Here is a 13912-nt window from a genome sequence, read left to right as displayed (position 1 = left end):
ATTCTGACTGTCATTACTTTTGGAATGTGTTGTGGAAAACATTAAATTAGATGTCCCTTCCACTCGAACATAAAATGGCTAAACCACTGCTTCTGCTTCGGAGTTCTTTGAATTTAAAGGTAAAAGTCAAGGTACTGATAGTGAAATCACATTTTTCACATATTATAGAAATAATTTTATTATGTCATAGTTGTGACAGATTCAACATCATTAAACAGCATCCATCAAAAATATTTATTTAAACACCTGTTAAAAGTCATAAACAATGACATCACTCTAGTAAAATGCCGTAGGTTAGACCAGATATACATAAGGTATAAGGAATATAAACATCCAAAGTGTGTTTATCCTGCTTAAAATTACAATTTGGCGGGGGTGGGGGGCAGGTACCAGGGGTTAAACTCAGGGGCACTCAACCACCAAGCTACATCCTCAGCCCTATTTTGTATTTTATTTAGAGACAGGGTCTCACTGAGTTGCTTAGTGCCTTGCTGTTGCTAAGGCTGGCTTTGAACTCATGATTCTCCTGTCTCAGCATCCTGAGGCGCTTGGATTACAGGCATGCACTACTAGGCCTGGCTACTATTTTGTTTCTATTCATTTATAATGCATATGATATTTAGACTGATCAATAACAAAATTTCACATAAAACTGTACTTCAGTAAAATTAAAATCTATTTTAGAGTAAAACAGTATAGGTCATTATAGTCATTAAATTATAAAGAACATACTGGTATGAAAATATGTGCAAATACAATCATTTCCCTGCATTCTATTGGTGTATTACTGTTGTATAAATATAATCATTTTAAATTCATTTCTTAGTTATATTTTTGTGAGTCTGTAGTGTTTCAGGCCTTGTATTAGAGGCTCAAGAGTTAAATAAGATCATGCTCCCCGGACATGAGTTGCTTATAGTCTAATAGAGAAGATAAATTAACCAAACCAATATGACTAAATTATATTCTGAGTACAGTGGGAACATAAAACAGGTGATAAACAGTACTACTTAAGGTTAAATTACAGAAAATTCTTAAAATACTAGACAATGGTTTGTGGATGTGATATTTTGAAGCTGGACAGAATGGTCCATTTGTCCTTGCTGAATAAAAATAATATGAGAAAATGGACCAGACACAGGGGTGCACATCTGTAATTCTAGCAACTCTGAAGGCTGAGGCAGGAGAATTACAAGTTTATTCAGCTTGGGAAACTTAGCAAGACCCATTCAAAATTAAAAGATAAAAAGGGCTGGGGATATAGCTTAGTGGAAAAGCAGCCGTGGGTTCAATCTTCAGTACCACAAAAAAAGATACTACTACTACTAATAATAATAATAGTAACAATAGCAATAATGATAATAATATGAGGAAATAAGCTGAATATTTATATATTATATAAATTTTAGAGCAATTTACTTTAGTTAACTTCAACACAAGCCTATGAAGTAAAAAATCAGAGATTGTTATATCATTTTATAAATAAAAAATTAAGACATATAGAGGTTCATTAACTTATAGAGGATCTTACTTCTCATTTGTACTATCTCTGTGGGGGGAATTGTGCAGTCTAGAGAAAGAGGAAACATTCAGAAATGAAACAGCCCTTTGCTTCTCTATCTCCTGAGATGTTTCCCTCTCTCTTTCATATCTGTCTGCTTTCCCTTGATAGAATCTGAGCTTCCAAGGGTATCAGTATATAAACTTTCTTCTCTAATTTGAGAAGAGAGTTTGTATGCATATCTATTAATTTGTTCATTATCTTCTCATTTATTCATTATCACTTACTCAGCTACTTGTTCACTTATTCTTGCATTATTACACAAGCACCATCAGATATCTAAATGGAGAGCCCTTGGGAGATTTCCTGTGGAGGGACAGAATACAATAAGAAAAGACTGCTACCCTTGGAAGCTCAGATTCTATCAAGGGAAAGCAGACAGATATGAAAGAGAGAGGGAAATGTCTCAGGAGATAGAGAAGCAAAGGGCTGTTGACTTCAAGTGCCTGCATTCTTCCTGACCGCCCGGGTGAAAAGAAATCCTGGGAATCCTAAAGCCAAATTCTGACTACTTCAATACCAAAGTTGTTAAAGCCACATTTTTTCAAATACCATGTTGACAAAGACCCTGGTTGAGGACAGGATCAAAAATCAACCACCCACACTAAACTTAAACATTGGAAATGTTATATTCCTAGCACTTAATCACTCCTATTTGTGCCTGTCTCCTTAAGAGTTGTGCAGGCCCATAACCAGAATGTAACTAAAATCTTTAATTTTGTTCCCAACTCCTCTAAAAATCCCTGTGAGGATGCTCAGCATTCTTGTGATTATTTTTCACAAAAGACCATTTTTCTGCCTCTAGAGAATATTGATACAGCAATTTGTGGTTAAAGCCCAAGACAGCCCTGGCAGGCACCAGCCTGATGTTTATTTAAAAAAGAATTAATCCTAGAACTTGAAGGGCATCGCCCACATTTCCTGATTGTTCTATACCTACTGTGAATCGCCTGGCGATTCTCCCATCACAAGATCACCCTATGCTTGTAGATCTGCCAAGGAGTCAGCACTTGAACCTGAAAAGCATCTTCAACAGTCTGCGGCGTATTTCCTTTGTCTTAATGGAGTAGATGACAGGATTCAGCATGGGAGGCACAAAGAGGTAGAGGATGGACATTAGAATATGGACAGCATGGGGTAAGCCAGCCCCAAAGCGAGGCACAATGGACACACTGACCATGGGCACATAGAAAATGAGCACAGCCAAGATGTGGGACACACACGTATTGAGGGTCTTAAGGCGCTCCTCCCGAGAGGCGATGGCTAGCACTGATCGCAGAATGAGTACATAGGAGATGAGGATGAGTGCAGAGTCCAGGCCAAAGGTGAGCAGCACAACAGACAGCCCATAATGGCTATTGAGGGAGATATCAGTACATGCCAATTTAATCATATCCACATGAAGGCAGTAAGCATGGGAGAGAACATTCTGGGCGTAGCAGAAGGGCAGTCTGTGCAGCAGCAGGGGGAAGACCAGGATGAGGGCAAAGCTGCAGAGGACAGTCCCCAGGCCCATGGCCAGGATGCGGGTACTGGTGAGCACTGCAGCATAGCGCAGCGGGTTGCAGATGGCCACATATCGATCGACACTCATAGCCAGAAGGATGCCAGACTCTGTCCAAGAAAAGAGGTGGATGAAAAACATTTGAGCCAAGCAAGCATTAAAGGTGATCACTCGGGCACGGAAGCAGAGGGCAGCCAGCACAGTTGGCAATGTGGACAAGGACACGCCCAAGTCATTGACTGAGAGCAGGGACAAGAAGTAGTACATGGGCTGATGCAAGCTCTCTTCCTCCTTTACAATGAGGAGGATCAGGCTGTTGCCCACGATAGAGATGGCATAGAATAAAAGGAGAGGAAGGGATAGCCAGGGCTCCATGGCCTCCATCCCTGGAAAACCCGTCAGAATAAAGCTGGGAGCATCAGAGGAATTGATCCTGAAGTTGCCCATGAGAGAATGAGGACATTAGTTATCAGTCAGGTGGATCTTTCAGAGAATCTACACCGTACGTTTAAGATTGTTACTGTTCCTAGAGAGGAAAAAAAAAAACAACGCCAGAGTGTATAAATTGCGATTCCATTCACGAAATTCACTGGTGGAATAGGCAGTTGATTATAAATAGCTGTTGAAATAAAGGCTTCTTTTTTAAACCACTTACAAAAGAGTAGATTTCAGGGCAGTTACCCATCTCATTTGTTTTCACTAGTAGACAATTAGACGTCTGCCTTAGGAACATTCTGTTGGCAAGCTTTCAGACAATTCTAATTTCAGAGCTATGATCATATCTAATGTACTAGAAATGTTCATATTTACAGCCATTCTGCAAGATTGGTGAACAAATGTGCAAAAAAGAGAAAGGAATCACCCCAAGTTTTCTGGTGTCAAAGTTACACAGCAAATATCTGAATGTTGTAATACCACTTCAATCCCAAGGTCCTTATATATTCCAAGACCCACCGTGTCTTTGTAGGATGCCTGGAAAATAAATAGCTCCTAAGAGGCATTGTAGTGTTTCAGTTGAGGGTTTGAGTCCCAGTGTAGCTACATAATACCAATGTTACATTAGGAAGTTTTCTTAAACTATTGCCTTTACTTATAAAATAGGGCAAAAATAGAGTTGTTGTATAGACATACAGATATACATATGTTAGAGGAGAGAGAGTGAAAGAGAGAAATTGGACTTATCAAGAGAGAAATTGAACATATCAAACCAATTAGTAAGCATTACATACATATATATATATTGCTTTTAGTTTATTGTTGCTATTTAAAACAATGGGAAATTTATTATACTTTGTGTTTTCTTTAACAAAAAAAACTGTATGTGTTGCATAAAAATATTTCAAACCATTTATCTTCACATAGTAGTTAGTGGTACAGCTAACTACTGTACGAAGACTTAAGAAAGAAAAATTATAACATTAAAAATATTCCACCCATCACCTTAATTTTCCTATGAACTTATAAAAATGGCATTCTTTCATGCCCATAGCAGGTTATTGTTGCTTCTCTTAGAAAGATTCTCACCCAGGAATTCTTACCTTATATCAGCCCAAGCAAGGTTATGAGAAGATGATAAAGACACAATACAAGGCATTCTACATCCTTCCCTCACTCTCTTGTGCACCATGGAATTTCAGGAATAGCATTTGGGGAAGGAACTACATTTAAGGATACTTCATGCTATTTCTGTGGCATACCACAAAACCTTTGCAATACCCTGTAAAAATGTAGCTTCACCTGCCAATTTCATAACTTAGGTATTAGATTCCCTTCTGCCTCTCATGAATTATTCTGAATACTTGAGTGTAATTACCTATCATTGAGTAATTTATTATAACACTGGAATATTTATTATTTTATATGACCCTCAGGAGAGAAATATATTTTTCTCTGTTTAATCACATTAGTCCTCATAGTGGAATTATCTACTAGGGGTATAAATATCTGAGAAAGGGTCCCAAGGACCTAATCCTAAGCAGTAGCATTGGATATAAAGAGGCAAGAAAGAGGAACCAGATAATCTCTGAGAAACCTGTCCCATGCAATGATCCCCCATCATTACCATGTAATGCAAAGTAATAGGCATTGAAGATTTTAGAGAAGATGGTCTCAAGGCCACCCATCTTCTTGAAAAACCCACATAAGTCTCATTCCACCAAGTAAAACACTTTTCACCATAAGGAAGTCTAAAATTGTCTTAAACTAAAAACCTTCTGCAGCAGAATAAGAATGGGTTTAGTATCTCCTTCCTGATGTACCTGGAAATGATGGAGTGCAACTGAGTGGCCTCTGCTGACAGGGTCCTTTCTGTTTCCTTATATTTTTCCCTATGTTTACATTAAGCAAAAAGCGGGGAAAGAGTGAGTAGGAAAATGACAAAAGAGTGAAAGAGACAGAGATAGGAGAACAGGGAAAAGAGAGATGGAAAATAGGCAGAGAGAAAAGGATGAAAAAGATATAGGAAATAAAATGGAGGTGAGAAGGGGCAGGTGAGAAAAGGGAAGCAAGATTGAAGGAGTTTTAGTGAGGTAGATAAATAGAACAGCTACAAGGCCACGCCCCAGCCTGTCTCAGGTGCTCCTGGAGAAGTGGGCTGTGCTGTCCCCAAGGTTGTGGAAGACCACACACTCATACCACAGTTCACAGGAGCTGAATGTCAACCTCTGAGCAGTGGAAGGGCTATAGCAAGACCTAATATCCCCTAGACAAAGTCTGCTGGGAATAGGCTTCTCGCAGCAGGATCCCAGTGTTCACCTCCTGCTACCTGTTCCCTAAGGTGGTTCAGAACTCTGTGCAAAGACCAAGGCAACACTGCCAGTCTTCCCAGCCAAGCAGGGCGTATCTGCCGCCACACCATGTCTCATGGTTCCTGTCATCATGTAAGCAATATGTCATTAGGATCCTCTGCCAAATGAAACTGGTAAATGATGCCCTTAAACCAGAAGATTCTGGAAGGATTTAGAAGAGCTGAATTTATATATATATATCATAAAGTATATTTACAATATAGGGCAATGGTAGATGTTTGGCTCTCTCAGCTCTGGTTTAAAGTTGAATAAGTCAGAGCTATTAAAGGGACACTTCATGAAAAAAGTATAAAGAGTCAAACAATGATTTTTTCACATTTTCACCTAAAGAACTTTTTTGAAAGTTGTGATTAAAAAATTATCAGGAGTCTTATTTTTCCATATGAATTTCATGATTGCTTTCTCTATTTCTACAAGAAATGCCGTTGGGATTTTGATTGGCATTGCATTAAACCTATAGAGAACTTTTGGTAATATCGCCATTTTGATGATGTTAGTTCTGCCTATCCATGAACAGGGTATATTTTTCCATCTTCTAAGATCTTCTTCTATTTCTCTCTTTAGGGTTCTGTAGTTTTCATTGTATAAGTCTTTCACCTCTTTTGTTAGGTTGATTCCCAAGTATTTTATTTTTTTTGAAGATATTGTGAATGGAGTGGTTGTCCTCATTTCCATTTCAGAGGATTTGTCGCTGATATACAGGAATGCCTTTGATTTATGCGTGTTGATTTTATATCCTGCCACTTTGCTGAATTCATTTATTAGCTCTAATAGTTTCTTTGTAGAGCCTTTTGGGTCTGCTAGGTATAGAATCATGTCATCTGCAAATAGTGATAATTTAAGTTCTTCTTTTCCTATTTTTATGCCTTTAATTTCTTTCGTCTATCTAATTGCTCTGGCCAGTATTTCGAGAACTATGTTGAACAGAAGTGGAGAGAGAGAGGGCATCCCTGTCTTGTTCCAGATTTTAGAGGGAATGCCTTCAGTTTTTCTCCATTCAGAATGATGCTAGCCTGAGGCTTAGCATAGATTGCTTTTACAATATTGAGGTATGTTGCTGTTATCCCTAGTTTTTCTAGAGTTTTGAACATAAAGGGATGCTGTACTTTCTCGAATGCTTTTTCCGCATCTATCGAGATGATCATATGGTTCTTATTTTTAAGTCTATTGATGTGGTGAATAACATTTATTGATTTCCGTATATTGAACCAGCCTTGCATCCCAGGGATGAATCCTACTTGATCATGGTGCACAATTTTTTTGAGTGTGAATCAGGCGGTATAGCGATACCAGACTTCAAACTATACTACAGAGCAATAGTAACAAAAACAGCATGGTACTGGTACCAAAACAGGCGGGTGGACCAATGGTACAGAATAGAGGACACAGAAACCAATCCACAAAACCACAACTATCTTATATTTGATAAAGGGGCTAAAAGCATGCAATGGAGGAAGGATAGCATCTTCAACAAATGGTGCTGGGAAAACTGGAAATCCATATGCAACAAAATGAAACTGAATCCCTTTCTCTCGCCATGCACAAAAGTGAATTCAAAATGGATCAAGGAGCTTGATATCAAATCAGAGACACGCCGTCTGATAGAAGAAAAAGTTGGCTACGATCTACATACGGTGGGGTCGGGCTCCAAATTCCTCAATAGGACACCCATAGCACAAAAGTTAATAACTAGAATCAACCAATGGGACTTACTCAAACTAAAAAGTTTTTTCTCAGCAAAAGAAACAATAAGAGAGGTAAATAGAGAGCCTACACCCTGGGAACAAATCTTTACTCCTCACACTTCAGATAGAGCCCTAATATCCAGAGTATACAAAGAACTCAAAAAATTAGACAATAAGAGAACAAACAACCCAATCAACAAATGGGCCAAGGACCTGAACAGACACTTCTCAGAAGAGGACATACAGTCAATCAACAAGTACATGAAAAAATGCTCACCATCTCTAGCTGTCAGAGAAATGCAAATCAAAACCACCCTAAGATACCATCTCACTCCAGTAAGATTGGCAGCCATTATGAAGTCAAACAACAACAAGTGCTGGCGAGGATGTGGGGAAAAGGGTACACTTGTACATTGCTGGTGGGACTGCAGATTGGTGCAGCCAATTTGGAAAGCAGTATGGAGATTTCTTGGAAATCTGGGAATGGAGCCACCATTTGACCCAGCTATTCCCCTTCTTGGTCTATTCCCTAAAGACCTAAAAAGAGCATGCTACAGGGACACTGTTACATCGATGTTCATAGCAGCACAATTCACAATAGCAAGACTGTGGAACCAACCTAGATGCCCTTCAATAGACGAATGGATAAAAAAAAATGTGGCATTTATACACAATGGAGTATTACTCTGCATTAAAAAATGACAAAATCATAGAATTTGCAGGGAAATGGATGGCATTAGAGCAGATTATGCTAAGTGAAGCTAGCCAATCCCTAAAAAACAAATGCCAAATGTCTTCTTTGATATAAGGAGAGTAACTAAGAACAGAGTAGGGTCGAAGAGCATGAGAAGAAGATTAACATTAAACAGGGATGAGAGGTGGGAGGGAAAGGGAGAGAGAAGGGTAATTGCATGGAAATGGAAGGAGACCCTCAGAGTTATACAAAAGTACATACAAGAGGAAGTGAGGGGAAAGGGAAAAATAATACAAGGGGGACAAATGAATGACAGTAGAGGGGGCAGAGAGAGAAGAGGGGAGGGGAGGGGAGGGGGGATAGTAGAGGATAGGAAAGGCAGCAGAACACAACAGACACTAGTATGCAATATGTAAATCAATGGATGTGTAACTGATGTGATTCTGCAATCTGTATATGCGGTAAAAATGGGAGTTCATAACCCACTTGAATCAAAGTGTGAAATATGATATATCAAGAACTATGTAATGTTTTGAACAACCAACAATAAAAAATTAAAAAAAATAAATAAAATAAAATAAAAAATTATCAGGAAGCTATGTTATTATTAAAAAGCTAAATACGTTCAAACAATCGAAGTACTATATTTAGTAACTGCAAGTAAAATGTAAATGTTTCAAACTCACTGTATGATGCTTAAGGACAAAAAATTAATGTCATATGCATTTGTGGTTTGAATACTTTTAGAGAAGATGTACACCAGAAAAGATAGTCATTATTCTATTAAAATTATTTTTATCAAGTAATTTCATATATTTTGAAGTTGTATTCAATATGATTTAATCTTGTAAAATGTTTCCTATTTCTTAGTAATATATAGTTTTCTCTTATGTTACATAATAAATAAAAATTATTGTAAAGTCTGACAAATGAACGGGAATATTTCTGATCTTTACATGCTTAATATTTATTTAATCTCAAAATACTATACAAGTATAATGCACACATGTGTACCTAGGTACTGCAAGTTGACTGTGCTGCACGTTAATCTCGTCTTTCGGCTCCACCACCCTGTCTGTGCTCTGCTTTCCCATGCTCAGGTGGGATCACACTTTTTCTTTGCCTGCCAATTGCCTGTCAGGTTTTGCCAACAGGAAGCATTAGAGGCAGACTGGAACACTGGAAGAGGCTTAAGGGGTCCTATTCATATTCTTTTTGTCAGTGTCACCCAAGAATCTGTTTTTTCCTAAGCAAAGCAGTTAATTCTAATAGAAGCAGTGGCTTCTGCTTATATTTTTATTTATCCCTTGTTTTTCAACAACCTCAACATGTCCCTCAATGTACCAGCATCACCTGACTGGACTATCTCCTTAAAGATCTGTGCATCACCTCTGTGAGTCTCCTCCTCGAGTTTCAAATAGCCAGAAACTACTTTCTTGGGACAGTTACTGATTAATTATAGCAGCTACTCTTATTTAGGGCATAAATCCTGCAATGTAGAAAAAAAGTCATTCCCAACCAAGTTATTTATGTGGATAATTTCTTACAGCTTAATTTTTATAAATAAAATTGAGAATAACTGAATGTGAAACTTTCCTCATTCCATTGGTCTTGACTTGTAGACATGTAAAGTAACTTTGGAGAAAAAAGAAAGTTCTATAATTTTCATTAAGAAAAATATTTCCAAAAACATATTTAATAATGCATGAAATTTAAAGATTTTAATACTGCTTTTATTGAAGTATCACCATGATAATTGCAATAAAATATTTTTATGTTGAATCCCATTATTTTAGGAAAAAAAATTCCAATTCATATACATCTTTTAAAATTTTTTTTAGAAGTTGATGGAAATTATTTTATTCATTTATTTATATGTGGTGCTGGGACTTGAACCCAGTGCCTCACACATGCTAGGCAAGTGCTCTACCACTGAGCCATAACCCCAGCCCTCCAATTTATATACATATTTTAAGTATGGGAGTTATCATCATGAGATATAAAAGCAAAAAATGAATAGGTAGGATAATGAACCAATTCCAAGAAGACAAAGCAATAATATTAAATTTCTGACATTTCAGAAAAACTTTCTCATATATTTTAAATAAATAATGGTAAATGTAATACTTCTAGATGTCCATTGGTACATTTAAAATAGTGATATTAGAGGTTCATTTTTAAATGTCAAAATTCACAATCCACTGAAAATTACATATTTTTTCTAATATTTATGCTTTTAACAATAACTTCTAGACGTCTACTCAAAAGTTTTTGAAGGGGCATGTACGCATCTATTTATTTGTTCTAATTCATTACACATAACAGCAGAATGCATTTCAATTCATAGTACACAATGGAGCACAATTTTTTATTTAAGGAAATGAATAAAAATCTTGAAGAAAACTGGTTTGGATTAATTTGAGAGGAAAATGAATGTTGCAAGAGCAAAGTGCTCTGAAATGAAGGAGAATGAATGAATCCTGAAAGAGGGCTCTGATAGATGTAAAAACCTTCCTGACATTAGATGCTAACTGTCATTAGATACAGTGAAGTGAATTCAGACCAGGCACTGATGTTATTTCCTACAAGGACTGGCTTTGTGGGCACACAACATGGGCAATTGCAATGAGTCATGCTCAGAAAACTCCTATACTTTATTTACTACTCTGCTATCATTGCAAGTAATTATTTCTGTCTTGGAACTTGCATTTTGTCCAAATGTGCAAAATGCCACCAGTCTGATAGTGCCACACTATGTGTAGATGTCCAACACCATTATTTGCTGCACCATTCACATCAGTCTTTCACCATGCCCTTATAGGCATAGAATTCTGGTTGATTCACCCTGAGTGAGAATTCAATGAGACTCATTAAGGTAAAGATAAAAAGACAGAAAATGGAGTCAAGGAAAGAAGAAATAAGAATGGAGAATAAAACACATAGATTAGATATTTAATTTCCACTTTTTTGGTACAAGTGTACCAAAAAGTTTTCCTGGCTCCTTTCTTCTTTTATCAGCTACATATTTTCTTTCTCTTCCTCAACAGACATACCACAAATCAAATCCCTAGAGAAGGCTACCTTATTTTTCACACCTGATTATCACAGAGGGAAGCAATAAATAATCTCACTTACCAAGACCTTCAACTAAAGGAGGCTGGAATAGAGAGATGAGCTGAAGACATTTAATGAGCTCAGAAAACTGAGAACACCTGTTGCACACTCAGACCCTCCACTCCCTCATACCTCACACATCTAAACCTGCAGACATAGCTGTCACTTGCCTAAACACAACTTTGTATCCAGATACACACCTCCTGCCCAAGCCATCACACAACCATACTCTGCCACACAGCTTCTCACGGATACCACAGATCTTTACTCAGAACCCCTATCACATCCTTCTACACCTGCAAGTGCACGTCTATTACTAAGGTAAGTGCTTAAAATCAGGTTTACCAGCAACTGTTCAGTAAAAAAAAAAAAAAAAAAAGTAATTCAAGAGTTAAGTTACTGTACTGAAATCTAGGACTGAAAAGAGGACCTCAAAAACTCAACCGTCACGGAGACAAGATGCTGAGAAAAGTTTGGGAGGGAGGCCCATTGTGAAAAAGCTCAGTACCTTTTCCCTTGTTTCTCCAAGGAAGGAAAATAAAACCTGCTCTTACCCTAAACTTCCTAGTCCTCCCATCCATAGATGCAGAGAGAGTAGCAGATAAATTGCAACAACCATTTGAAAACATCCTTATGAAGCAAGAGTAGGCCAGGAAGAGAGGAGAAGGGAAGATCTAGTGATTTCAGGTCTCCAGACTCTGCCATTCAAGTTTCTTTCCCCCAAAAGTCCAAAATCTTCTGGTATCATCACTGGAAATCTCACTGCAAACAGGAAGGGGCTCCTTAGTTGTCTTCACTTCTTTGAAGTTCAGATAAGAAGTACAGAAAAGTTTTTGGAGTGTTAGAAATCGATATTAATTGAAATGTTGGGTTTTTTTTTTTTTTTTTGGAAGAGGTAGAAATTCAATTATTGGCCATATTAATGAACTGTGGAATAAGAAACGCCTAATTTCATTTCAGTTAAGATAAGAGACCTAATTTCAGTTCTGCAAGTAACATGCCTGTGATCAGTTCACTTCTCTGGACCTGATCTTCCTGTTAGAAAGGGGTATGAATATTTAAACACTTTAGATTATAAGGAGATAAAGGACTTGTAAAAGGAGAAGGAGGAGACAGAGGAATGGGGAGGGGAAGCAGAGGTTTTATTCAGAGAATTCAAACATTTAATACCATGATATTAATCTTTGCTAACCTACAAAATCTTATGAACCTGGTAAGCTGGATGATGTCATTCCTAGTTTGGACATAATAAACTGAGACACAAAAAAAGGTATTAGGATTTTTCCAGTGCTACTTAGTGAGCTGATAGAAAAGAAGAAAATGTCTACAGAATCATGCCCATTCTAAATTGAATTTTTCCCCAAGAACAGAGAGATTTTTTTCAACGTCACACATCAATCTTGTTACAGAATCTGGACTGAAACTCAGGTTTACTGGCATTCTCTTCAGGGCCCTTTTAAGTACAAAAAAAAAAAAATATTAAGGAGAGAATGTAAATAATGCTAGCTATTTCTCTACAGTCAAAATAAAATTCTTTGTTATATCTTTATGGTTAGTGGGGTAGAAAAGATGGTGGAATGAGATGGATATCATGACCCTAGGTACATGTATGATTGCACAAACGATGTGTCTCCATACCATGTACAACCAGAGAATTGAAACGTTGCACTCCATTTGTGTATAATTAATTAAAATGCATTCTGCTATCATGTGAAGCTAAATAGAACAAGTAAAAAATAAAGATATATAAAAAATACGCTACCATAAAAAAAAAGATCAGCACATCCTGCTTTCTCCCTCTATCAGTCTCTATTAACACCATTCTAATTTGGCCATATATTCTGTCATTACACTGATAGGCTTGCAGGGTGAGCTGACTTTGATACAGTTGAGCATGTTGTTGCCCAGAAAGCAAAGATGACTTTATCTCACTCTTTCTTCTATTATACCTAAAGGAATGTTTTTATCATTATAGGTATTAAATTAGGAATAGATAATAAATCATATCCACGTTGTCTAGTGTCTTTTTTTGTTGTAGTTCTTATTTGCTTTTTTTGGTATCAGGGTTTTTAACCACTGAGCCATATTCTCAGCCCTTTTTATTTTTTATTTTGAGACAGAGTCTCATTAGATTGCTTATGGCCTTGCTAAGTTGCTGAGACTGGCCTTGAACTTGGGATCCCCCTGCCTCAGCCTCTTGAGTTTCTGAAATTACCACTGCACCATTGCACACAGTTTGTCCAGCTTCTTACAAGGCACTTCAGGAGAAATATAAAAGTAAGCATATGGCGTATATCTGGGAAGACAGGTTACAAAGTGAGAAAAAGGGTGAATGCATCGTCAAATCATTGTCAAAAAGTTAAGGGCATGTTGTCCTTCAAAGAAATACTTTTCAGATGCTTGAACATGTAAAAAAACATTCTCCACAGTCTGATAACTATTATTTCACAGAAAGGTCATAATTTCATGTGAATCAACCACATGCCTGTTGTTCCAGGGTAGACATACCATCAACCCTTGGAAGGAACCCTTGATTTGCTAGGAAGG

The 13912-nt window shown here is 37.3% G+C and overlaps 1 protein-coding gene across 1 annotated transcript; it reads right to left on the bottom strand.

Annotated features, from left to right (window-relative positions):
* Positions 1–2564: 2564 nt before the first annotated feature.
* On the bottom strand, positions 2565–3512 carry LOC124091125 (olfactory receptor 51I2-like). Its single transcript, XM_046442096.1, has one exon. It carries the CDS (start codon positions 3510–3512, stop codon positions 2565–2567), a length of 948 nt encoding a protein of 315 aa, XP_046298052.1.
* Positions 3513–13912: the final 10400 nt, after the last annotated feature.

The sequence above is a fragment of the Marmota monax genome, unplaced genomic scaffold (genome assembly GCF_021218885.2).
Source record: "Marmota monax isolate L192 unplaced genomic scaffold, Marmota_monax_Labrador192_F-V1.1 WCK01_AAM20220418_F8-fsc00068, whole genome shotgun sequence".
Lineage (NCBI taxonomy): Eukaryota > Metazoa > Chordata > Mammalia > Rodentia > Sciuridae > Marmota > Marmota monax.
This window is presented reverse-complemented; position numbering and strand designations above follow the sequence as displayed.

Bases quoted from the DNA above. Each gene is read 5' to 3' on its own strand.
- LOC124091125 (XM_046442096.1), bottom strand. From the start codon at position 3,512: ATGGGCAACTTCAGGATCAATTCCTCTGATGCTCCCAGCTTTATTCTG.